Source organism: Numenius arquata, chromosome 15, assembly GCF_964106895.1.
Source record: "Numenius arquata chromosome 15, bNumArq3.hap1.1, whole genome shotgun sequence".
In the NCBI taxonomy this organism is placed as follows: Eukaryota; Metazoa; Chordata; class Aves; order Charadriiformes; family Scolopacidae; genus Numenius; species Numenius arquata.
In genome coordinates this window covers 12551223-12576960 of record NC_133590.1, presented here as the reverse complement: position 1 = coordinate 12576960, position 25738 = coordinate 12551223, and the positions used below count along the sequence as shown (strand labels likewise).

General features: G+C 41.7%; 1 protein-coding gene across 1 annotated transcript in view; it reads right to left on the bottom strand.

Moving 5' to 3' along the window:
* The window catches only part of TACC2 (transforming acidic coiled-coil containing protein 2), a 128877-nt gene extending 109836 nt beyond the window's left edge, over nucleotides 1–19041 (bottom strand). Inside the window, exons 1-3 of the mRNA XM_074158964.1 lie at nucleotides 18970–19041; nucleotides 17512–17571; nucleotides 5669–5841 (exon numbers count right to left, since the gene is read on the bottom strand). Of these exons, the coding sequence (XP_074015065.1) occupies nucleotides 5669–5841; nucleotides 17512–17571; nucleotides 18970–19002 (266 nt within the window). The 5' untranslated portion in view covers nucleotides 19003–19041. The remainder of the gene's footprint in view (nucleotides 1–5668; nucleotides 5842–17511; nucleotides 17572–18969) is intronic.
* Nucleotides 19042–25738: the final 6697 nt, after the last annotated feature.

The following is a 25738-nucleotide window of genomic DNA, read 5'->3' as shown; positions in this document are numbered from 1 at the left end:
CCGTGAAACCCAGAGGTCACATACAGAGACGTAACTCTGAGCCCTGGTGATTATATTCCCAGGAGCCTGAAATCTGAGGATGAATTTAGTAAGCACTGAAGGGGACAGATGCACAGCCAGCTCGGCAACCGTGGCACACGTAGAGCTGCTTCTCAAATGTTTCTGTTCTGTTTCCCCTGACACACCAGAGATCAGCGTCTACATTTTGAGATTACACATTTGGACACACTGTACTGGAGGACTTGAGTTAACTTAAAGAATCCTGCGCTTTAATCTGTCCCTAAGAGGTACTGAAAGCTAATTAGGAACATGGAAATAATTTCCACATTCCCTTTAAAAAAAAAAAAAAAAAAAAAAGTCAGAGTTTTAGAGGCAGAGCAAGTCACTATTTGAACTTTTCAGTGTAAACAAGCACATGAGAAATCCATCATCGCTAAAGGGCTGCGAACAGCAGCCAGCTTCCCCCACCCTCCCTGTACGGCTGAGCTTTCAGGAAAAAGTGAAGCAGGAGTAATGATCTATATGATCCTCCTGGGAACTGTCCTGCCCTTCTCCCCCCACCCCCAATCACTTTTCACCTCCTTGTTCCATACACAGAATAAACGCGGGGCCTGCAATATTTTAAGTATGACCCAACTACATTATTCTAACATTAAAAAAGAAAGCTGTAGTACTGCTGCAGCACACAAACGCGGCCAGATCTTCAGTTCCAGTCCCACAACCGGCTCCTGGTCTCCCTCCAAGTTATCCGGAGAGGCAGCAGGAAGCATGGCACCGCAGGGATGTCCCCACAGGATGTGTGGCAGCTTCAGCCTTGTCACTCTGCAGTGGCTCTGTGGATCCCACGGCATCTGTGCACAGCTCTCCAGCCAGGAGAGCGGCCGAGGTCATCCATGAAGAGCATTTATTCCCCTGAACTGCTTCTGGCTGGGTACCTTTTCTTGCTAAACCTGGAAAAAATGCCTCTCTGGGGTCGAGTTGTCCAGCTCAGGATTCCCCAGGCGTTTCCCTCCGCGTGTGTGCCAGGAGAAAGGCACGGGGACATCTCCGCAGGCACCAGTGCAAAGCCTCAGCCTTCCTAACTATCCTAGTTCTTCAGCATTTTTATTTCACACAGACTAATTTACAGATTAATTGCTGAGGGTGTCACGTTTCAGAATACAGAACTAGTGAGAAACAGGTGAAAAAAATTGGACTCAAGTGCAGTATTTTAAAATAAGAGTCATGAATGTTTTGAATTCCAAAACATAAGAATTGAAAAGTGATTGAAAGAATTCTGGAGAATTTGTGGACGACTGGAGAAAGCCACCCAGAAGACTGGAAAAAAGCAAACATGGTAGTTTTCCACACAGAGATACTCCAGCCGAGGATGGCAGGTCATAGGCTCTTAAGACTGTAAGAGTTCATTTCAGGGTGGAAAAGATGCGTCCCAAGCAGCACACGGGAGCGAGTTAAAAATAAACAGCCTGGAATCTGAAACTTCAAAGATTTTCCGTTTATTGTCTTTGTTTCTATTTTGGCAGGATATAACTTAGAAGCCACGAAAACAGACATGTGCCAGCAGTTTCAGGAGCAAGGCTAAAGAAAAAGCAATTGCCTGAGCTCCTGCCCTTCTAATAAGTTTCCCGGAACAAGAATCTTATGAATCCCTTGGAGCTGACTCATCTGACGAGGTTCCCCCTCATCCTATTGCTCCACTCTCTGATCAAGAGTCCCTCCCCATCTCTCCTGTAGCCCCGTTTAGGTACTGGAAGGGGCTCTAAGGTCTCCCCAGAGCCTTCTCTTCTCCAGGCTGAACAACCCCAACTCAAAATGCCTATGCTAGTATTAAAAAAACCCAAAATAAGCAAGCAAGACTGCACTTGCTGCAGCCAAACCACAAATATTGAAAACCCAAGATAACCCCACCCCACAGTCTCTGTTGCGACCACTGGCCCATTCTAACCCCAGTTTGGACAGCTGAGTGTGCTGGGTGGGTGACGGCGTAGCCTTGTGTTAATTAACTGTACTCAGTCTATAGTTTCAAACCACATCGGTGTGTAACTACTCGCTCCTTCAGTTAACGCAGTCTTCCAAAAGGCCACGTGCAAGAATTGCTGACGCTCATGTAAACCGTCACGCAGCTCAGCTCCAGTGTCTGTTATTTTTCCATTCATGCTTAATCCTCCTGTACCTGCTCATAGCTGGAGCCTGGAATTGTGCCTCCACTAAAATCCAGACCCACAGAGAGAAAATTTTCTGGCCCGCTTCCTTGTCAGAGGACTTCTGGCTTCAGATCAGGCTCCATTAACCACTTATCTCTACCATCGCTACTGGAGGAAGAAGAGAGACACTCGCTACTTCGAGATTAAAAAATGAATGTATGGAAAAGCTGCTGTTCTGAGCCCTACAGTGTGCTAAAGCACCTTACGAAGAACAGCAGGTTTGGAAAAAGAATAGCATGGAGACAATAACTTGAGGGTTAAATTCTGCGACACCAAAGTCGCCAAACAAATGGAAGAATGGAACTTGCTTATCAGTTTTGCACCACATGTAGTAGATTTCTGCCTTCTCAAAGGAGAGTCCACCAGTAAGACAGGTCCTTTCTTCTTGTGTCAAAAGCCATGGTGAGGTCTTCAGCCCAGACCTTGTAGCTTTGTTTCCCACAGAGGCCATTTTCGATGGCAGGACTGCCCAACCTTGGCCACAGAATGAAGATACAAAGGTTCACCCAGGGTACTGACCAGGGTAAAACAAACTGCCCTCCCCTAAAGTCCCCTCCTTGATTTTATGTATTTCGAACTTTAAAAATGAACCAAACATCACAGGAGTGATGGAAAGCTATTTCCTCAGGGCTCTTAGGTGGAACCTTGCTGATTTCATGTACCTGAACTCCTTATATTTCCACAAATGAATGGAGCAAGAATGTCAGGAAGTTTAAGTCTCTCAATACTTCTTGGTGCTTTCTGGCAACACCTAAGAGTCTCTTACTCTTCAACATACAGCACCGTGCACGTTCTATACCCATTTTGCAGATGCAGAAACTTAAATTCAGAGAGATGAGTTGCTTTGTGAAGGTTCCCTGGTGGGAGTTAGTGTTAGGGCAGGGAGCTGAAGGACATTTTCCATTTTGAGTGTTTCACAGTGGTACAGTGCCCACCTCTTCCCTGGTAGCGGCTTAGAAGGGTCTTTATACGCAGCCGTTGGAGAAAGTTGTGTATATTCCTTAAAATGTGGACAAGAAAGTAATTGTATAGAGATGCTTTCTGAGAAACAAGAAGAAAATACACAATTTAAGCTCTCTGCAGTGAGTTCTGCTGCTGCTTCCTTCTCAGGACAGAGGCAGTACCTAAGGCAGGTCCTGACAGTCGGCACAAACACTGCCTCAGGAGGATGCTGGTACAAATGCTGTCAGTCAGAGGGTGTTGCAGTTCTAAGTACACAATCTAATACCTGACATTTTGCAGTTTCACAAACAACTCTAATTTGCAGGAATGTTAGTCATGATAGGCCTACTATAAAATTTAGCAGGTAGTACCCATCATTTCCTCTCTAACTTTTTCCCCCTTCCCATAATATTACCTGCATACTGATAGGAATAGAAGAAAATGACTAGTTTACTGTCATAAATCAGAATGCATCACATTTTAACAGTTAACAAGAAATATATATATTCTTCAGCTAGGAGAGCATGGTTACTCACCATTACACACACATACAATATAGTGATTCTGCACAATACTGTCGAGAGAAACTAGAAGCTAGAGGATACATGGAGTATTTGTTAACTGAAATAACAGACAAACAAAATATGCATCTAAAATTCTCACCCTGCCCAAGTTTACATCACAACTCCAAACCTAACTAGTGTGAATGACATCTAGGGTTTTCCTCATTAGACATGAAAATGGAGAGATAGTCTCAAAGACGTGAGGAACTCACCCAAGGAAGAGCTGTTTCAGTACAGCCCTGGTGCTGGATAGTAAGGTGATGGCACATTAGAAAAGAAATAATCGTACATCTCTAGGAAAGAAGTGCAACCTTTCATCACTTTAAACTTCAAACCTAAATATCTTTATCATTGCAAATTGACTTTGCCATCTTAGTCTTGCCCAGACTTTATTCTTTGCAGTAGATAATTAAGATGTGCTAGTGGCAGTCACAAGAAATAAAATTAATAGTAAATATCTTCCTCTGTGTGTACTGAAGTATGACAACCTACTGAACCATAAGAACTCCACAGCACAGCCAAACTCTCCCTTCCAGAAAGTAAGCTGCTTTCCTTGCTAAGTCTTTTCAGATTATGCCACGTCTCCAGTTTCCCTGAAATTTCCCTGGTGATTATGATCTTACTTAATACCTGCATTTGGACTTAAACTGCCACAAACTGTTGCATGATATCAGTAATTTTAGAATAGAATAGAATATTGGAAGAGACCTACCATGGTTATCTAGTCCAACTGCCTGACCACTTCAGGGCTGACAAAAAGTTAAAGCATGTTATTAAGGGCATTGTCCAAATGCCTCTTAAACACTGACAGGCTCAGGGCACTGACCACCTCTCTAGGAAGCCTGTTCCAGTGTTTGACCACCCTCTCGGTAAAGAAATGCTTCATTTCTTTTTTAAAAAAAGGGATAAGAAGAGTTTATTGCCTGGGATAGCATCAACTTTACAGCTTTTGAAATATTTGACTTGACGACTGTTTGTTCTTGTTTTTTATCTCTCCAGTTTGCATCTTTCAAAGACCGTGGCAATCGGAAACGGTGGCCAGGCTTGGTGGAAACAGAAAAGGGCCCAAATCACACATAATCCACTTGAAAAGGATGTGGCAAATCTTTCCGCAGTGAATTCTCCAGTCTTAAAGAAAATTCGTGAAAACACTTAAAAAAATGCCCATGGCCTAAAAATCCTACACATGGATTAGGAAGTTACCGCTGCTCCTACTAAGTTGTATTTATCATTCTATCACAGGTAACGTTGATGATCTGGAAAGTACAGAGCCCTGTGTTAAAATCACACTGGTATTAGGTAATTTCTTCATTGAAGCAGATGAAAACCCTAGTCACAAAATTCAAGTATTCAAGTAAAAAAGCATTAATGCTTCAGACAAAATATTCCCTTTGAGATATTTAATAAAATCCAGATTACGTTACCTTCTGCCATCCTTAATAGCGCAGAAGAGCACCCGAACTCTGAAAGTAGTCCTATTTATTTAGTATCGGGTGAGTTTTAAGACATTTAGAAGAGTGCAATTAGCTGGGTTGGTACTTTTTAGTAGGATTGTTGTACAGAGCTGAGCACGGCGTTTTGCAATTGTTTGCCATTACGTCTTACTTCACAATCATACATTACTACAAAAGACTCTTCAATGTTTCTCCATCTTGGATGAGAGTTTATTAGAACGAGCACAAAGCATGGGAAGTTTAGGTCAAGGGTTACTACAACAGCTGGGGTCCTGTTTATAGTTATGCAGTAAGGCGAGAAAGGCAGTTTGGTAAACAGTAAGTAGTCACATTTTGTCGGGTTATTTTGAAGACTGAACCATCATCATCCATCAGGATGATAGATTTGGAAAATCACACAAGACAGATTTTGAAAAACACAAGAAGTGAAACGTAACAAACAGCCCCAACTATCAACAGCAGCAGGACTTTGATTCTATCCACAGGAAGAAACTTCATTTCTTACCTTGTAGGTCCTGGAATTGATGGGGACATGCTCCCAGCCGGTTGCACAGCAGCAGGAAGAAGGTCAGAGATGTCCTGACCTCCAGACCTTCCTACGCTGTTTTCCTGAGGGCTCCTTTTTAACCCATGCCCGTGACCAGGAGGTTGGCCTAATTCTGAATCTTGTGGAGCACTCTAGAATGAAAAAAGAACAATTTAAAAAGCTACTGTTATTTTGGAGAATACATAAACTTCAGGAGTTTTCTTCTGCCCACTGACGGACAACTTCTGTGGTAGATTTCAGTACTTTGATGGAACTTGCAGGTTTCAAAGCCAAGCTTTTTTTTTTTTTTTTTTAACAACAGAAAAACAGAAGGAAGTGGTTGATCCAAAAATAAATACTAGGAAAAGAAGAGGGAGAGAAGAATGCAACAATTGTTTTAAAGCAGCCAGGGCCTTTACTGACCCAAAGAGGGTATCATCTTCTCTTTTTCCAAGATTGGCAAATATTTCCTTGCAAAGCAAGTTTAAAATGAGAAAGGATGGAAACAGGCCACAAACTTTGACGTTCATAATATTAGCAGTATCTTTGGAGTCAAGTGAGAGATAAAGCCAATGTCAATCAAGATCCAGCACTTGAATCCAAGTCCAGATTCCTTCCCTTCCACTTCAACAAAGCTCAGAATGCCTCGCAACTGAAATGAAGGGCCTGATTCCTCATCACACTGCCTTTCTGTAATAACAGCCACACGGCATGCTGCAGTTTACGTAGGAATAGCTACAGAAATGCTATTACACAAATGTGATAATGATGCATCACCTCTTCTCATGGGTAAATATTTGCCTGGGATCTTCAGATCTTCATCCATAGAGACATGACTTTACATGAGTGGGTTTTTTTCGTGTGGGTTGTTTTTGTTTGGTTGGTTTTGTTTTTTTTTTTTTTTCCTATTGCAAACTATTGTTTTTGCTTCAGGGAGGAAGAGAATCCTGTGCAAGTGCCAGGGCTGTGACCTGCGGTGTGCCTGCAGATCCCTGGGGTTCTACAGCACCCCTGGGGGGCTGCTTACAACAGGTAGTGGCACCTTCCTGCTGAATTTATTTTGGCAGAAGAGCTGGTAAGAGCTGCTTTGAACAGTAGCTTATGATGTTCTTCAAGTACAACAAAAGAACTGGAGGAAAACAATTAAGTGTAAAGCAAAAATTATGTCTGAATGAAGAAGCTCCATTTCAACTCCTCTGGCACATCAAGCAACAGTGAAAGAGAAGGAAAACTGCTTCATCAGATCACCCTCAACACACAGTCACTGTTGTTTTAATTCTTAACTGTAAGTAAAAAGCCTAAGGCACACTTAACATAAAGACACGTAAGTGTATGTACCGACGACGGGAGAACCACTTCAGAATAACATCATAGATGAAAAGCACAGTACACAATTCCGACTAATCTCCTGGGTTTTTTCACTCTCAATTTTTAGGTTTATTTTGTTCTAGAAGTAGTCAATACGTTGCAGAAAGCTATTGTTTACACAATTACACTTCTCTGTGTGAACACGGTGTGCTCTCACACAACCACAGGCTGCTTGTGATCAGAGCCAGGGATGAGAGACACCCAGTGGACAAGAAAAGCCCATGTAACGAGCAATTGAAAAGGTCAGGGCGTACTGAAAATATAAAAAGACTTCCTTTAGACTTAAGGCAAATTTGATTAACTCTCATATCCTCTGCCTTTCCCTGGAGGAATGCCTTCACTACCGCTTTGTTTGCAAAAGTCTCCTTTATCACACCGCTTTCCGCTGGGATAGACCAAGGGCTCTTGGTTTCATGATTATTAAGCACTTACCCAGCATGTGCTGACATCTGGCATTTGGAATATTTATCTAAGTATATATGTTGGCCCCAAAACCACAGTATATGGCAAAAAAATACTAGAATGTCAAGATTTATACAAGGAAATTTGTCTCTCCCAGCCAGAAAAAAAATATAAAAATAGAGCTTAGTTAGCTTGCGGGGCTCTGTTTTGCTCTTGGTGCTATGTTTTGGGCAGCTTTGCTTTTGTTTGCTTGAGAAAGTTTGCATGGAGAACTTATTTCAGCGTGCATACATGTGTGTGGAGAGAAAGAACTATGAAAAAAATGCGTTATTAAATTAATTATCAGGGAAAAAACCCCAACCAACCAAAACAGTGACTTCTGGGGCCATATGTGATCATGCTGGAGCCTGTCCATGGCCCAGTCGCCACTCAGACCACCAGTATAACCCAGAGCCCACCCACTTGCCAGTTAGCATTTAGAAAATGGACCAAGCCAAGGTGGGGGTATTTATATCTTGGCAGAAGAGGAGAACTAGAATCTAGTCCAACCATCAGCCTAACACATGGGACTAGGTGTCCCCAACCCCATGGACAGTCAGTTTTCAGAGCTTGCGCTGGCCTTCGCCCACCAGGGAAGCAGGACAAGAGCAAGGCAGGAGGTTGGTAAAGCCACAACAAGCCACGCAAGGTGGCCACAGTGCCACGCTCTTACTTAGTCAATGTGTCACGTCTTACTGCGAGAGCTACAGTTGGGTCAGCTACAGTCTGGGAGGTGAACATAGTGGCAGCCAAATAAAGAATCATTTTCAGGCCACTTGCAGACAAAAGTGATCACCTCTCCTTTCCCAGCAGGGCAGGGAGGGGAGGGAGAACCACAAGCAGAACCCCAAGAAATTAGGCCGATTTACAAATTTGTCCAGATGCCTCCAGCAGTTGGCAAGAGCAGTGAGAACTAATTCTTTATTTTTCCTCCTTTCTGCTACCACCATCTCAAATTTTCTTCAGCTGATTTGGGTGCTAGGCAGGAGGAATGCCTCACAACTCTCTTCAGAAGATGGAGAGCTGCACGTTTTGTCTCCTTCTTCTAAAGCCTCCATCATCTTCCATTGGCAGAAAGGAATACGGCAAAGAATTAAGTCATTAATCTACTGCACTCTCAGTACCCACACGTTGCTTCCAATTAATCTCTCTTTCACAAGATTGGCCACTTAACTCAAAGGGCGCCTTTAGGCTACAATCCTCTGTCCTACTGACCTGCAGTCATTCAACTTCTGGAGCCACCACAGCATAACAGAGGTGCCCCCCGCACACAAGTTTCTAAAGTAAAATTCCTCTCTGTGCAGAGAACCAGTGTCCTTTGGATCACCATCCAGAGCCACGAATCCCACGAGCCACATGGTAACTGATAGTTAATCAGCAACATGGGCTCAGTCATGATGCTATAATTGACAAAGAAACACTACTCACCAGCTTGTCGTACGACAAATCCAATAGCCCGTGGCTACCAAAGCTCAAACAGCACTCACAGATACAAGGAGACCCAACTCAGGGGTTACATCTACCGGCTACAAGGCAGCGGTACAATTATTTTAGGACAGTTTGAAACTGTAACGTGGCATTAGGCTAATTTGTCATTGACTCCCTGAGTCTGAGACTTCACAGAAGATTTGGGGGCCAGAACCATTTTGGTAGAAATTTGCTGGATTTTACTGTCACTGTTCATCTCCATAAATCACAAGTGAACTACATCATACAGAGAGTTACGTGCCTGCTATACCTGAATGCCTCCTCTCATCCCAACTGGGACGTTCCCATACGAGACACAGGGAAGGGCCCGTGTCCCAGGGATTTTATCAGCTGTTACACCACGTCTTATTATCTGAATAAAACCCCCCGGGAGGGGCAGATGGAGAAGGCACAGAGAACGATCACAACAAAACAGCTTAGTTACCTGCACCGTTTTGAAGACTACTTTTAACATTTTCCATAGGTTGTTTGGGAGGGGCTGGTGAGGGTTTTTTTTGGTTGCTTGGTTGGTTTTGGCTTTTTTGTTTGTTTGTTTTTAAATAGTTTTGGGCTTTCAGGGATCTAATGTTTAAGAAATTGTAGTTCAACTCCCAGTTACCCCTAAGCAACATCATTGGCCACAGAAAAATCTTGACTCTTGTTATTCCAGTTCCAGACATGACCAAATTTAACATATATTAAAACAATCTTTGTAACATAGCTCCTGTTGGAGCAGAGAGGAGTTTGAATTGTTGTCACCCTTCTTTCTCTCTTTCCAGGCTGTCAGGTGTTTAAATGATCAAAAAGCAAAGTAAGGCAAGAGCACACATGGCCAGGAAAGTAAATTTTCAAAAGAAGTTCAAAGGAGGATTTTAACAATAATCTAAAATAAATCTTAATGTAGATATTCAAATGTAAAAGGAACTACTAATATTCCAAGATATAGAAAAACTTTACATATTGGTCTGATACATTTAATGAATTAATTTAACATCACAAAAGAACATGCTCTGTGAATCTATGCCAGCCAGCAGAAAAATGTAATTCAATTTCTCTATCAAATTTTTCAAATTTAAGCTAGTTATGCAAATCAGGTGCTGAACTAGCTTTGCAGAGCATGCTTTTTTATTTTTAATTAACATCTGTGAAAACAATTAGAAAGACCATGTTTTGTTCAAAAGTATCATCAGAAAGCTGCTGTTAAATAAATTACTTTTGAGGTTTCGACACATACAGCCTCTGAAGCGAGTTACTACAGAAGCTTGCAGCTGAATTTGCTCCGTGTTCGTTTCAAATGTAGCACACTCCTTTTTGAAGAGGATTCTGAGATTATAAAAAGTTACTTAATTGAAAGACTTAAGAGAAATAATTATATGAAAAATCAGAACACAAAGGTTCTAAGCAGTTTTTCCCTTAAGTCTACGACAATTAAAAAAACCCAAGAACAAACAAACCAAGTTTGTCACAGAGAGTGTACAAACAACACAAGGAAAACTAAACAGCCTGTACTTTTTTTGTTTTAAGGCAGCAGACTATTTAAATGAACAGAACGGATTCTCCTGAAATATGTAATGTAATTTGCATGAAACCTTTCCAGAAGCATTGGATTCTGCACGAACACAAAGTAAATCTACAGGAACACTTTATTTTCCTGAGCAGGAGCCTAAAAGTTAAAAAAAAAAAAAAAAAGAGAATTCCATTAACGCTGTAGCCAAAAGGATTATGTGCGCTGCTGTACTCTGGCTAAAGTTATCATACCAGAGAGAAATTCTTTTAATGCTGGATGGGATGGGAGCCTGTTCACAGCCAAGCTCCCAAAACGCGGGCTCCCCTCCCGGTTCACAGCCACAGCACCAGCCCTGGGCCCGGCACAGCCCTGTAGCCTCCTGTTTCCCGACGAGCCACCAGCCTCCTGCTCACAAAGCACAAAACAGGACTGGTTTTAACACCCAGAATTCACACCCAAACCCCTCCAAATAAGTGAACTTCCCTTGATTTTCCTTTCTTGCTTCCTTATACATCTGCCCTCTGCAACATTCCTCCATTATACACACATCCTTTTATAGCCCTCGCTGAACATGCCAGAGCTCTGACTCGGTCAAAGTCATCTTTGAAGAGTTACATTAAGTTTCCATTCCCACTAACTCCCTCTGGTTATTGGGAGAAGGTGGGGGGGGACGACGAAGCTGGAACAAGCTTTTACAAGTCTCAATCAATAAACCAGAACTTACCTTTTATTTTTCTCCATATTTTCACAGAATCACAGAATCATAGAGTGGTTTGGGTTGGAAGGGACCTTAGAGATCATCGAGTTCCAATCCCCCTGCCACGGGCAGGGAAATTTCCGTTAGAAGTTCATAGAATTTTGGGGGGTTTTGTAGGTTTTTTTGGGAGGTTTGTATTATTTTTTTTAAATCTGCCTGCTAGAAGTGTTGGTTGTTCTCCCCCAGCCACCAACTCCTCGATGGGAGCAGGCAGCAGCGGTGCGGGTGAACGCCGGGACACGGAGCAAAGTCGGGCCCCGTGGTGCCTGAGCTCCGGTTTCAGAATGAAGAAGTCTCCAAACTGACTGCACGGGGTGGGGGGGGACAGAGACACGGTCCCCATCAGGGCCACACTCCTCCTCAGCCAAACCGCTCCCACGTGTGGGGCTGTAGCATCACGCTAAAAACCGCGCACATGGTGCCGTTTGGAGAGGTTCCACTGCCACGCGATGCAGCGACTGCTCATTTTGCTGCAGAACCACCTGAAAGGGAGTGAAAAGTTGTCCATCCACACCCTTAATCAATAGGCTGTTCCTCGGTATTTTTAGAGTAATTCAGCATTAAATCCATTCCTTGAAAACAGAACTGAGATGCCAGAAAATGGCTTGCTGCGATTCTTAAGACAATCGAGTTAACACAAGCGTCTCCCTCCTACCCTGATACCTACCAGCAACCAACACCCGTGGAATATGACTAACCCGGTCTGTATCACCAAAGAGGAGAGAAGAAAAGTTTTCAAGGTCACGTTTTTCTAAAACCAGACTCGTGCAGGTCACATGGTTGGGAAATCATATTTTTAAAATGATTGTTGTATTTTTTTTAAGACAGAGCAGGTTTCAGGAGCTACATTTTTGCTCTTCTGGCTTTTTTTCCCCTTGCTGTTCTGAGGAGAGTAACTGAGTAGTAAATTAGATTGTTTAATCTTTGTATCCTTGGAGAACCATTATTTCTCCATTGATTGGAGAAATGGTACCAAAATAGATAAAAATTAGATAATGAGTGGATATTGCTTTAACAACCAGAACTTTTCAATCAAATCAGCGAACACTGGTCAGCAAAACTACTGATCCCGGGACAGTAACAAATTGGTACCTGACATACTGGGCCAAGCTTGAAGTCCATGGGACAGTTAAGATCTCAAGAATTACACTAAAATTTAGTTCTGTCCCATCGCGAGGGAGTTAAATTCTGATTTTGATAAACAAGTTGTGCAGCAATCGGCATTATCTAGTACCCACTCCCTGTTGAGAGTGGCTGGAGCACAGCAGTTTAGAGGGGAAGGACTGTCATGGCCTCTTCTTGGTTTTTTTCCCAAACATCACGACTACTTAATTAGTTGGATATAATTATGACATGATCAGATGCAAAAAGTAGACACTTTCCTTAAAGGAGATTCCGTATAGAATTTTGCAATTATAGTAGATTTTTTTTTTTTTTTTAATCAATAATGGTGTCATTTCCTATTGCTTCTGGCTTGGTTTATTTGTCTCTTGCAAGAGTAGAATTTTAAGTTGATGGCTTTTCTAATTAAAAACCTCGAAGGCACAGGAATGCAAAAATTGGCATTTGGTGGCAGTCTCATTTAATCTGCTGCTTACATCCAAGAAGCAAAGCGTGATATTTTAACAATGGTATTTGAAAAATTCTGGTTACAACATTCTATTGCAAGTACCTACGACCTTTTCCTAGAGAAAAAGGGTTGCTTTTCCTCCTGGGAAATACCTCCTGAAATGACTCTGGCTGCGACTGTAAAAATAAACACCCGTGTGTGTGTGTATGTGTATACATATATTTATATATAGTCATCAGCTCATCCTTGGCTTAGCATTCTCCACTGAGTACACAACTTCCTCTCGGCTACAGCAAGAGCAATTCAAATGCTCAGGCTTCATTGTTCGTGTTTATGACCGTCCCGATCCACTGACAGCACTAAAGTGTTTATCTTCAGATCCTTGTAATGTCAACATAAGTGTCTTCTTAACAACTTGCTGCTGTGTTTAAGCCCTAGTCCATTTGAACGTACGTAGCACGAGTCCGTGCTGGGCTAAAGGAAGCATAGATACAATTTCAGGTTCTGGGTAACCTGCTCTTTCCGTCTGTTTTTGTGATCTATGTTCAGCAAGCAAAGGAAGTCATCGTTATCCTAGGAACTCCACTAGTCTTGCTGCAGCTTCTTGTTTTCCTTTGTCCATTTCCTGATAATTGGAGAAGGCCTTCTCCAATTCTCCAACCAAGAAGGTTATTTCATTAAGGATGGCATGTGTATGAAATAGAGCAGGAGAGTGAGAGAATAAAATTGATGATCTTGGGAAAAAAATCTTCACCACCCAACCTGCAGTTTCCAGTCAGTATAATTTTAGCTGAAGCAGCTTCTGACGAGTGGTTCCTAGCGGCCTGACGATGGAACGCTTGAGGAGATGCTCTCAGATTCATATGAAGTGCTGTTGGGAAAATCGTCTCCAAGCTGAGTTCTAAGCTCTGTGGTGCTCCCCAGCCGGTGGTGTTTGTTGCCTAGTAATTTCTAACCACCCATAGCTGTGGAAAATGTAGGTACAACATTCTCACACTATTTCTAAATGGTGAAATGTGGTAAATAATTATAGAGGTTCTTTATAAATATAAAATATCTTTCCTTTTCATCTGTATTCATAAATGTACATTTCCCATGGTGGTGGCTTCACAGATGTGAAGGAAGCTTTAACCATCAATTCAGAAGAGAAGGAATAGTCTTCCAGCTTCCTTTTAACTGTGCTTTCAAATTAAAATCCCCATCACAACTTTGGATCTTCATTCTTCTTTCATCCCCCTCCCCTCATTCACAGGGAAGATGAGAACAAGTATAAAGATAATTCATTGCAGTGAGAAGTGTCCAAGAATTTGCTGCATTTGCATAAATGGATGTATAATTCCCTGAAAACGGACAATGTTCTTTTTGTGTAAATTCAAACAAATACTTGGCTTTACTCACCAGAGAATATTGGACCGGTAGCAATTACCATTGGGAGTAAGCATTAACGAGTATGGTGACTGGTGGTATGATGTAAGCACCAGTAATGGCCACGCTGGCCTGTAGCCAAGGGCCAGCAACACCCTATTGTGGGCAAGCGTTGACGGGAAGGATGTGGAACTGTCCTGTGCACTGCCCATGTGCAGTGGATGAAATGGAAGGAAAAAATGAAGGAAAATAATAATTTATAGAGTAAAAGTGGTGAATCATGCAGACGCAACAAACCCAAACGCCCATGTAGGGTAGCAGGGTACCTCATTGAAATGCTGTAGGCAAAATTATTATGCAGAAAATTGGGAATGTATTTTTGTTCCTAAATGAATATAAACAATGGAATGTACACAGATGTCATTGCACTATTCAAAAAGTATGTAAACACACAGTATGAGCACCAGAGCTTGGAGGAATCTGCCCAGTTAACAGCTGAGGGAATGGAGACCGAAGGCTGGGAAGCTGCTCATGTGCCCAGTGCATTCTCTGCCAATCCCCACAACACTGGGATCTGAATATGAGAAAAATAATAATGCAGAATATTAACTGCAGAATGTGAAGCAGTCAGATTTGTTCACAACAGTGAAACAGAGAAATCCTAGCAGCGATACAGCATGGCCCTTCAGACAGACTCTACAGGAGCTATGGCCCCTCTGCACCTATGCACACCTATGCACCATCTCACACATTTCACAGTAGAAAACAAACAAAAACAAAAAAAAGATCATCACACCTTAGATTTATGTTTAAAGAGAAACAGACAGTAACATAGATGTGGAATAACCAGCTTTGGTTGCCTACTTACTTATTCAGAAAACAAAAGAAGAAGAAAGGATAATGTAAAATATATAGAAATAACTTCTGTGGTAACTGACTTTGAAATTCCCTCTTCGACACAAATACACGCTGCTAGAATTCCAATTCAGCAGCAGTTTTCACCTTCAAAGAGCTTTGCAGTTACTTGGTAACTTTTGACTTTTCTGTAACCACGAGAAAGGCTGTGAAAGAGGACAGCTCTCCTCTTCAGAACTTCAGAGGGTGGAAAGAATTAAAACCCTGGTGAAAATCATTACATATTAGAAAATACAGACTGTTCTAGCTTTAGAAAATTTTGTGCTCGTGTTTTCTACCATACAGAACTATGAAGTTTTCAACTTCCTCCACCCATCACTTTAAAATAAACGCAAAGCTGTCCTGGTAAGAAGGGTAATTCTAGTAGATGGGAGACCATGATAAAAAAACAGTCATTACGGTCAACAATAATCCTGTAACGTACAATCGCTTTGGGAGCTGGTCCCTGAATTAACTGCACAAACCCCCGGATGGACAAGGCTGGGCTGCAGAGCTGATACGCTGTGCTTAACGATCCTTCACACCGACCACGTCCCGCACACTGCCAAACGTAGCAGACAGCAGACAGCTTTGTTGGTTCTGGTCAGCTCAGGTTCCTTTATAAGTGTCATCCGAGCCCAGACTATCAAGGGCTGAGGAAGCACAGATACATCGATCTCTCTGAAGCTATAACCCTGGGCTGCACCGAAAGAAACATGGCCAGCAGGGCGAGGGAGGTGATTCTGCCCTTCTGCTCTGCCCTGGTGAGATCCCACCTGGACTGCTGTGTCCAGCTCTGGGGCCCTCAGCAAAGGAAAGACATGGACCTGTTGGAGCAGGTCCAGGGGAGGCCACAAAGATGGTCCGAGGGTTGGAGCCCCTCTGCTGTGAGGACAGGCTGAGAGAGCTGGTGGTGTTCAGAGAAGAGGAGACTCCAAGGAGACCTTATAGCCCCTTTCAGTACCTAAAGGAGGTCCAGGAGAGATGGGGAGGGACTCTTTATCAGGGAGTAGAACGATAGAACGAGGGGGAACAAAGAGGAGAGATTTAGATTAGATATTCAGGAAGAAATTCTTTCCTGTGAGGGCAGTGAGACCCTGGCCCAGGTTGCCCAGAGAAGCTGTGACTGTCCCATCCCTAGAGGGCTTCAAGGCCAGGTTGGATGGGGCTTTGAGCAACCTGGTCTAGTGGGAGGCGTCCCTGCCCATGGCAGGGGGGTTAGGACTAGATGGTCTTTAAGGTTCCTTCCAACCCAAACCATTCTATGATTCTATGATTTTTCTTATTTATTATGGACATGCAGATGATTATTAAACATTTGGCTGTCCAGAAAAGTCAGGGAAAAGCCTAAGGGCAGACCTTGCCATTCCTCTATACTACCCAGTGCATTTGGATGGATGAAGAAAGATGTGTCTAATGGGCAGCACAATGGCTGAGACCTTCTGGAGTTCTATAAACTGTAGTACTTTTCATAACCTCCTGTTAAAGAATACTTCCTTTACTTCCCCTGTATTTTCCTTGCTAAAGGCTGGATCTCAAGGGCCATACTGGGTCAAAATATCTCTTCTTCTAGATCGGTTCTTTGTCAATTTAAACACATTTCTCCTCATGTGGAGTTTTGCTTTTCAAGGAAAATGCATCTTAAAAATAGCTTATATTTAATTCAGCATAAGCCAAACAAGCTGGGCCATTGACAGAGACCCTTGTTTGGAAGCCAGCTTTGCCATTCTAACAGAGCAGGGTACAAACCTAAAATCTCTCAGCAGTTTGGACATGTGCTGTTATAGCAAAGCAGAATGTGGTTAGTGCATATAAAATCACATTGTTAAATATACTGCTGGCCCCAGCCTTATTTTATCTATTTATTATCCTCACTCATTTCGACTAAATTTAGATTATATGTTCCTCAGAAGCTGGCATTACAAGACATATTGGGTATTTACTTTTTCTCTAAGTGCATAGTAGCACATTTATTCCACAGATCTTCCCTCTTATTAAATGAGTTCTAAACTTAGCACGGGCTCTCCTGTCTCTAATGCAAACCATGTGTACGGCTTCCAGATGACTCAGCTGAGAGCCAGAACTGGGCAAGGGTGTTCTCTGATAAATACATAAACAAAAACAACAACTCATGTCAATTGGTACTGAGCATTAGAACAACACCCACGGAGCTATTTTAATTGTGTTAGAGTTGGAAGAACAGGCAGGATGCAAGGAGGGTCAAATACAGGCCGTTTCTCTAAAGCATAGATTGCTACCAAAGGAAAAAGTTAAAAGAAACCAGATTATTTTTTTTTACAACTTGCTGAAAACTTAAATGTAAAACTTGTGAATTTGCAGTCAGCGTCAAAAAACCCAAAAGCCAGAAGCAGATGCGTAAGAAAAAGAGCAGCCAAGCTCGATGCTAACGTTCTGAAATGCAAACCATGCAAACCAGTTTCATCATCCACTACCTGCTGTGTTCCTTGGCTTGGTGGGATAAGGATGACTTTATTTGCATTGGGAATTTCTGACTAAAAATGAACATATTTAAATGTTTTAGTGGCTGCGTGAATTTTCACAATTCATTAAACCACACTTGTTCAGCAAATTAAATGGCGTTTAGAATTTTATTGCTACTTCTTGTTATTTCTGTGTTAGTAGTGACTTTTAAAGTAATTTTTTTTTTTCCAGCATGCTAGGTTTTCTAGCATTTATTTTGCTTTGCTTTGGGGTTTTTTTTTTGGGGGGGGGGGGGGGGGGGGGTGTTTCGATTTGTTTTGGTTCTGAAAAGGAGACCAGAAGCTTACTTTCCTTATTAGAAGAGGTTTTTATTGCATTTCTTAATAAATTCAATAACTTTTAAGGAAAGTCTTCTCAGCCTCAGGAGGACTCCTGAAAAAACTTGAAATTTGAAATGACTTTCAAAAACTTCCTGAGTGAAAGCTGTACACATTGGAGAAGAACCACTCTTTCCTTAGTTATAAGAATTAACATATTCCCCTCCTCCCAACCCCTGAAAAAAGCTGGGACCAAATCATAGGCTAAGGATACAACTTGTCCAGAACAACCAAGAATTATAGAAGATTTTTCTTTTAAAAAATCTGGTTAATTCAGAATACTGATTCCCTTGAGAGGGTCCATTTGCAGTGCACAAGGTACAGCAGGTCTGTATCGGGTATTTACTATACTGGGTATTTAAATTAAAGTAAATACCCAATGCCATCTGAGGTGGAAGCAAAACAAACCCTAATGCATTTTATCTTCCACCATAGCACATGGAAGAAGAGAGGATGAAACATGTCCTGATATTTTAAATGTTGAAATAAATAAATTACAACTTTATTCAAACTTACATCAACATAATAATTTCTAGTGTAATTGTACACAACTAGCCATAGCATATGGGTCCCCTTCATTTCAAGAATTTAAAAATAAATCACCAAACAACAACACGCATTAACAAAGCACCCTTCTGAAATGGCTATAAATTCCTGGATCTGCACACACATGTTGCAAGGTCGTTTCTGAACAGGGAGAAGCTACTGTGTGTCCGGGATCTGAGGACACTGTAGGCGTTGCCTGGCTCCCAGGATCTCTCCCATAGTCCAGGACCCTGTTTCAGTTCCCCCGGGGGACACCATGCCATGGGATGTTGGTCTCCTGCCAGCCCTGCTCACCCCACGGGGATCCTCCGCAGCTCCCGTCCCCCAGGGAGCAACCACCCGCACAGCGCCCTGATGCTATGGGGCAGTGTCATTGCCAAAGAAAAAACAAACAAACAAACAAAAAGTTCTCTTCAATTACCATTAATGACAGTTAAATATGAGTGTAACTGGGAGCAGAAGGTAAATGTGGGGTGTGAACCAATTTCCGTAAGGTTTGCTCTAGGCTAGTAGGGAAGGGAAACGCAACCACACTGTCACACTCACCTGGTTTTCTGCACTACTGTTCTCATTGCCCATTTCGACGCTGACGTCCAGGATCACACAGCAATTACAGAGGGATCACTGGAAGAAAATCAAAAGCTCTAAGTCTTCCATTAAAACAAACAAACAAAAAAATTAAAATTGAAATTCTGGAGGCACATCATCTCAGTCACCCTACCAGCTGCCCCTCCTGACAGTCAGTCTGACAATGATTTTAAGTCATAAATCAGGGGCAGAGAACTCCTAATGCTTTTATTTCATAACGTCTCTCTGCTTTCTTCCCTACACTGGCTCCACTTACGCCGAGAGACACTCCTTGAAACTCAGCTTTGTTGCTCTGTTTCTGGATTATCCCATGTCATTTGAGCAGAAAGGCATTTTCCGTGCCAAAGTTACTCTGGATGCACAGCCCGTCCGAAAACTGTGTTGTTTTAACTGTATTCAAACCACATGTATGTCTTGGAGACCTTGGACTGAGCCACATGCTCACACTGTCAGACCCATGACGTTAAACCTGGCCGTTATTGTAACAGAAACAAGTTTCCATATACGCTCTTAGCTTTAAGAAAAAGTGGGGTTTTGTATCCTTATCACTGGAGTCGTACCCTCCTTTTCTTAGGCATTATTCTGCTTCCAATTTTATGAGCTAAACACATCTTCTCGGTGCTTAACAGGATCTGCCCGCCTTAATTACTATTGGTTTTATACTAGTTCAACTCTTAATTATTTAATTTCAAAAAAATCCTTAGAGCGTTAGAACAGTAACCAGCAGCTCTGGAATTAGCGTCTCCCCAGGCATCGTTCAGTTCTATTTTTTTTTGAAAAGGATACTCAACAGTAAAAGTACACAATAGAGATTCACCGACAGATATTTACTTCTTGTTCTAGGCATTCTATTTTGGAGCTCTGGAATTTAAATTCCCTGTATTTATTGTATTATTGGTCAGGTGAAAATTACATGTTCTCTTCAATTTTTTTTCCTTCCCAAAGAATGTGAGATTAGTCTGCGGCACACGTCAAGAAAAACTCCATTAAAGTCAAGCTGTAAAAGAAAGACTGTAGTTTGTTAGCCAAGGAAACCATAGAAGCTTTTAAGGAATGTTATTACTTATTGCTGCAGTACACTTTTTTAAACTGGGAAGATTATTTTTCTTCACAGGCGGCTTGGAGAGAGAGAGAAGTTCGGTATCGTGCTTTTAAGCTCTGCTCTGTTTAAACTTGAGTGTCTTCAGGGGGTATATTGGTGCTTGAACTCGCTCCTGTTGAAAGCACTGGGGCCAGGATTGCATTTTTAGTGATTAATTAGCAACACTGGGTTTTACCTGCCGAGATTACTGCCAAATCCTATACTGTTTTAAAATATCACTGAATTAAATTAAAGACTGTATGTCATATTTTAAAAATCGCTATTTCCCAAGTGTGAAGTGCTCCATCGTGAAGTCCTGTGCACAACCAAATCTTTTCAGGTGCAGCTCAGTGAAACGTTCCAAGAAAATAGGTTAAGATTATAATATTTTTAGTATGTATTGATATAAAACCCCCATTCTGACAGTGTTAGAGCAGCTAACTAAGGTTTCAATGGACAGGAGAGAAATAATAACTTTGCTATAGCAATATGCTTCCTTCAACAGCCAGCACATTTCCATAGGAGCTAAAATACTGGTATTTCTGTGCCACTGACCTAAGGAGATATTCTCTTCTCGGCTCTTTTTCTGTTCCCACAGACATCAAAAGCACCAGGAAATTTAAAGCTCTCAAAACTGTCCCCTGACGAGCACTTGCAGTAATAACATAAACTGGGGAACGAACGAAACTCTCCGAGTCCCCGTGGAGTTGTTTGGTTAATTGGGGTGGGGTCTTATATATCAGTTGTGGAAAATGCAAATTTTGCTTATCAAGTTCTGAAATAGATTGGCTACTGTGGGACACAATGTTGCTCTGTTTATTTTACATTAAATTCACTCGGGTGCATAATACACGCTCAGTGCTTCTGCACCAGCTCAGCAATACTGACTGTTAAGAAAAACAACTGCTAATAGAGGCCAAATTTGTAATATTCAGTTGAAAGAAAAAAATACTTTATTTACAGTTTTTTATTCAAATGTACAGGAATCAAAGTAGAAAATTACAAAAGCATGGCAAAAGTGCTCTGTGAAAGCTAGCTATCACCAATCCCCACTAACATATCACATCATGCTGTCTACTTACTCTTTTCTTTCCCTAGAGTATGAAATTTCACAATTGTCACATTACCATTTGCTTAATAATTAACATAAATGGCATAAATAAGGAATAAAGCCATTTTAGATTCTCCAATAATGAGACAAGTGATAATAATGCATGAATTACATTGCAGAGTAACTAAGATAATTTTTCAGATTGCAATGTTATTGTAATCTTTTTTACATACGTTATTTCTAAAACACTTTCTCAATGCACAAGCATTACTTAGGTTGCAAACTACAAGCGCTTTATCATATGTATAGAATTTCAAATAAACATTAACATCATGCTAAAAATCCACTCATTAAATAAACATAGGTTAAACGAAAGATAATCTTTCTCATCTTTCTACACTATCTCTTACAATTTACATGTCATTATTACAATTATTTTAACACTACATATCTCAAAAAATGCTCACGAGTACCAAATTGGCCTGATCAGCCTATAGAGATTTTAGAGATTTTTGTACGTACAGAAAAACAGCCGCTTTCCTGAAACGGAGGGAGCAAGAAAATGTTTAACTTTGCACTTACATTCCAGGGTTAATCTGGCAGCTCTGGACTCACTGACACTTTCAGAGCACGTCTTCAAACCATTCCTTCCATCTTCACCTCCCAAGTTTTCACCTTATTTTCCTCCTACTTCTCCTCAGACTGACATGAAAATGTAGGCTTTCTTTCGGGGACCCACCTCCATAACCTGCCGAACAACCAACTTGCCTCCACCCCAGGGCGAAAAAGAAAACAAGTTCTGCTTCCTCCACCCGGGCCTCCCCCCGCTCCTGGGAGCCAGCCGTGGCTCTGCGTGTCCTAAATTGAGTACTAATGCTTTTTTAACAAAAGTAACCCCAGAGAAAATGGATTTTGCTTAAAACATATTCCACTTCCAGCGTTTCTTGGCCGACGGTGTGAGCAGGGCTTCTGCCACTACAAAAATTGTTCAAACAGTATCAACAATACACTGAAGTTATGCAGGTGTTTTCAAGGGAAAATTCATTTTGGGGGGAATATCTATTCAGCATTTTGCTTTCAAGTTTGTTTATGTGTTTAAGTTTGTCTTTCATTATATTTCATTTCTCATATTACTCTTGGAAGCTCTCAGAAATACCTGCGACCAAATGTTGATGTTCCTGTTCAGGTTAGGCTGAAATCATTTCCCATTTAATCATCCTGAAGGGTGGAGACATGACAAAAACCCTTTGAAATGTGATGTTGCAAGAAGTACTGGTTTATGGGTGAGCTAATTGTTATTATTAACGCTCCTTGTCCGTTCCAGCAATGCCTTCCACAAAGGGGTGCTCGGAAAGACAGCTGATAACAAAAGACAGTGTATTTATCATTAGTGGCAACTCCAAGGGATTAACAAGTTTCTGTAAACACCAATGGGGATATTTGGTACCACACCTTAAAGGAATTGTCAACTGTCTGCTTCTATGCTGACCCAAGCATGGAAAATTCGTATCCGACAGGAGTAAGAGGCAGGATTTCATAGGGTAGGATTTTGTGTTGTCTGCTGGTTTTCCTGGGGTTGTTCTCTGTTCCACAAAGTCTTGGTCTACAAACATCTGGCTTGAAAACATCAGGCATGTGAAGAGCTGGGATGAAGAGTTGCAAAGCCGGGGACTACAAGCCTTTTTAACCTTTTTTTTATGAAGTTGGTGATCCAGCAATCCAAGCCTCCAGCATTATTATACCACCTTAAGCCACTGTTACTGTTCAAAGAAGAATTCCACGGATCAGAAATAAATTACCCGTATTCCCTGAGCTTTTTCAGGTTATAAAGTACGTTTGGTGGCGTGTGGGCAATACAATATGTCAAATAAATCTGTGCTATTCCTCCAAGAGTTGAAGACGGAAAAGTCAAGATCTTAGGTGAAGCTCAGAAACGAAAAGATATGAAAAGGCCTATCATATCTCCTTTCCCCTGGTCTCCCCAGCCTACTTCAGACTCCAGAAAAGCTGAAGTTCATCAAATCAAAGTTTTAGTGTGCTCTTCCTTAGGAAACAAAATAGGGCCATTTACAATGAATAATTGAATTTTACAAATTCATTACTTATAGACACCAAATTATGCAATGTTCTTGTTTAGGCTCTCTGCCATGAATTTAGGAACAGGGGTCCTGTGGAAGCTCAGGAAAACACAAGCCTGGTGTCCTCACTTCTGCTAGCGGCGTTATTTCCTCATAAACAGAAACTGAGCTCATATTTGGTGCTATTCCATTTCTAAAGCTAAGGCAAGAAAATGCCACAAAGTGAAAGTGAAGAAGCCGCCTTGCAGAACAATCGTCTGGCACAAACTTTGGGGAAAACGACCTGCTGGGAGCTGAACACAATTCCCAACTGTATATTTTTATCAAGACATATGCAAAGGAGAATCCCTCTGTTTGGCAGATCTCGTGTAAGGTTTGCAAAGCCTCGCAGACAACTTCTCTGCTGCCAGAACCACGAGTCATGTGAAATGAGGGGAGCGACACCCATGCTGACAGACAGGAGCCATGCTCCCTGAGCTCTGGACCTAAAACAACTCTGACAACATGGACACTGTATCTTTGGGTCAGTTTTCTGACCCGCGGTTGTGTCTAAATCCGGATATACTCAGGTCCTATCCCAACTATTCCCAAGCAACACCTATTCACAGCAAGCTGTTCCCACCTACGCAGATGCTGTTCTGCTCTGTTCCAGCATGAAGTCAACTCAGTTTATATAAGCCACTAACTGTGAGAGTGTTCCTCATCCTCTGATGTTTTGATTTATTCTCTTTGATTTTATGACAGAACTGGTGGGAGAGAAGATGTACTCACATCAGGTTGCTTTACTGTTATTTGCTGGAATTCCCTGTGGTTCCTCATCCACGCTTCATGCTCATCCAGGGAGAATGCCTTTTCTTGATCAAAAGAAGATCTAACCCAGGAGGATGGGAAGAGTCAAACTAGGGGAAAACACAGCTCAGACTTAAAGGTAAGCCATGTAGCGGGTTAATGACTTAGGCATTTCAGTAAGATCCAAGCAATTTGTCATGAGTTATCAAATTTAATCCTAGTATATACAGTACTTGGTATACTTACCAACCACACACCACTCAGATACGTTAGCTTCTTATATATTGAATACACGCTACCTTAGGTATTTATATAAGACAATTTAGTTTGAGCTCATTTCACTTTATGGTATAAATATTGCCAAAATAAGACAAAATGTTTTTACGTTCCTTACTTTCACATGATTGATACTACACACAAAGCACTGCAAAGCTCTGCTGGAGCAGGTCAGAGAAGAAAGGGGGTGTGTGTTCAGAATTTTGCTCTTCTCTTGATGTAACTAATGCAAAATCAGTCTTAGTTTCTGCATATTAGAACAATATCATAGAAATCTTCAAGAACGACTTCAAGTCCTTCAGCCCTTGTTTTCTCACAAATTCTAACAGAGAAAATATCAAGATCTGGGAGGGAAAACATAATCCTATAATGAAAATTAGTAAACACGTAACCATTTAAAAGTGTGCAACTTGATGGGAAAGATGTTGCTTAGCAACGTCAGCAGCTGGATCTGCTGTAAAACCCTGATGTTGCTCGGCAACAAAAAGCTGAGCTGGCCTTTTGTGAGAGTTGTGAAATGGTATTTTGCTGCCCTTCCCCCAAGATAAGCAGAAATTGCCTGTCGGGACTGCACCGCTGAATATAGGGTAGGACCAAGGAATTAAAGGACGGTGAATGAGACAGCTCTTTGATGCAGCCCAGCCTTGGCTGATTTGTTCCACTTGATGTGCACGTACAAAAGAAAAGAAACAGGGACACTCTGAGTATCTGCCACTAAGAGACAAAAGAATTTTTAAAAAAACAAATTAAGAAAGTATAAAAATTATTCTTCCCATTTCTGGCTAGTTTTCAATCAGTGGAACAACCTGACCTGGAAAAATCCGATCTATGGCACACCTCCACCTCTTCTAATGACACCACTCCTGGGCCAGGGATGTCAGGGCACCGTGGAGGTGTCACGGTGGCACCAGAGGTGGTCAGGCTGCAAAACCACAGTGTTCAGGGAGGAAGGGAAAGGGAATTATTTTGTTACGAGGTGTAATCTGGAAAAAAACCACTGTAATCCAAAAGTGTTTTGACTCCTGATGGGGTTCAACCTCCTCATATAGCTAAAGGTAAAAAGTTTTAAGGTAAAAAGTAAGGAAGTTTTATTCACATCACAGTAATGAAGTACTTAAGATATGGCAGTGGTAATAATTAAAGAAAATGCAAAGGCCTTATTTATACATAGTACCATTAGAAGTGATTTTAGAAAGTAGCGAGAGACATCAAGTGCCTGCAAGACTTGACCTCTTGTTTTTGTCCCTGTACAGACAGTCCCTTCTACCTCCTTCAGATCTTTTAGTCTAAACATTCATGGCACAAAAGATGTAGAAGACGACACATATTTCTCTGGAGATTAATTGATTTGCCCAAGGTAAAAAAACAAACACCAAGTGTTAGAACTGGGATGTCAGCACTGGCTTCCCCAGCACGCTCCAGTTGCCATGCACTGGAATTTGAGTTAATGTC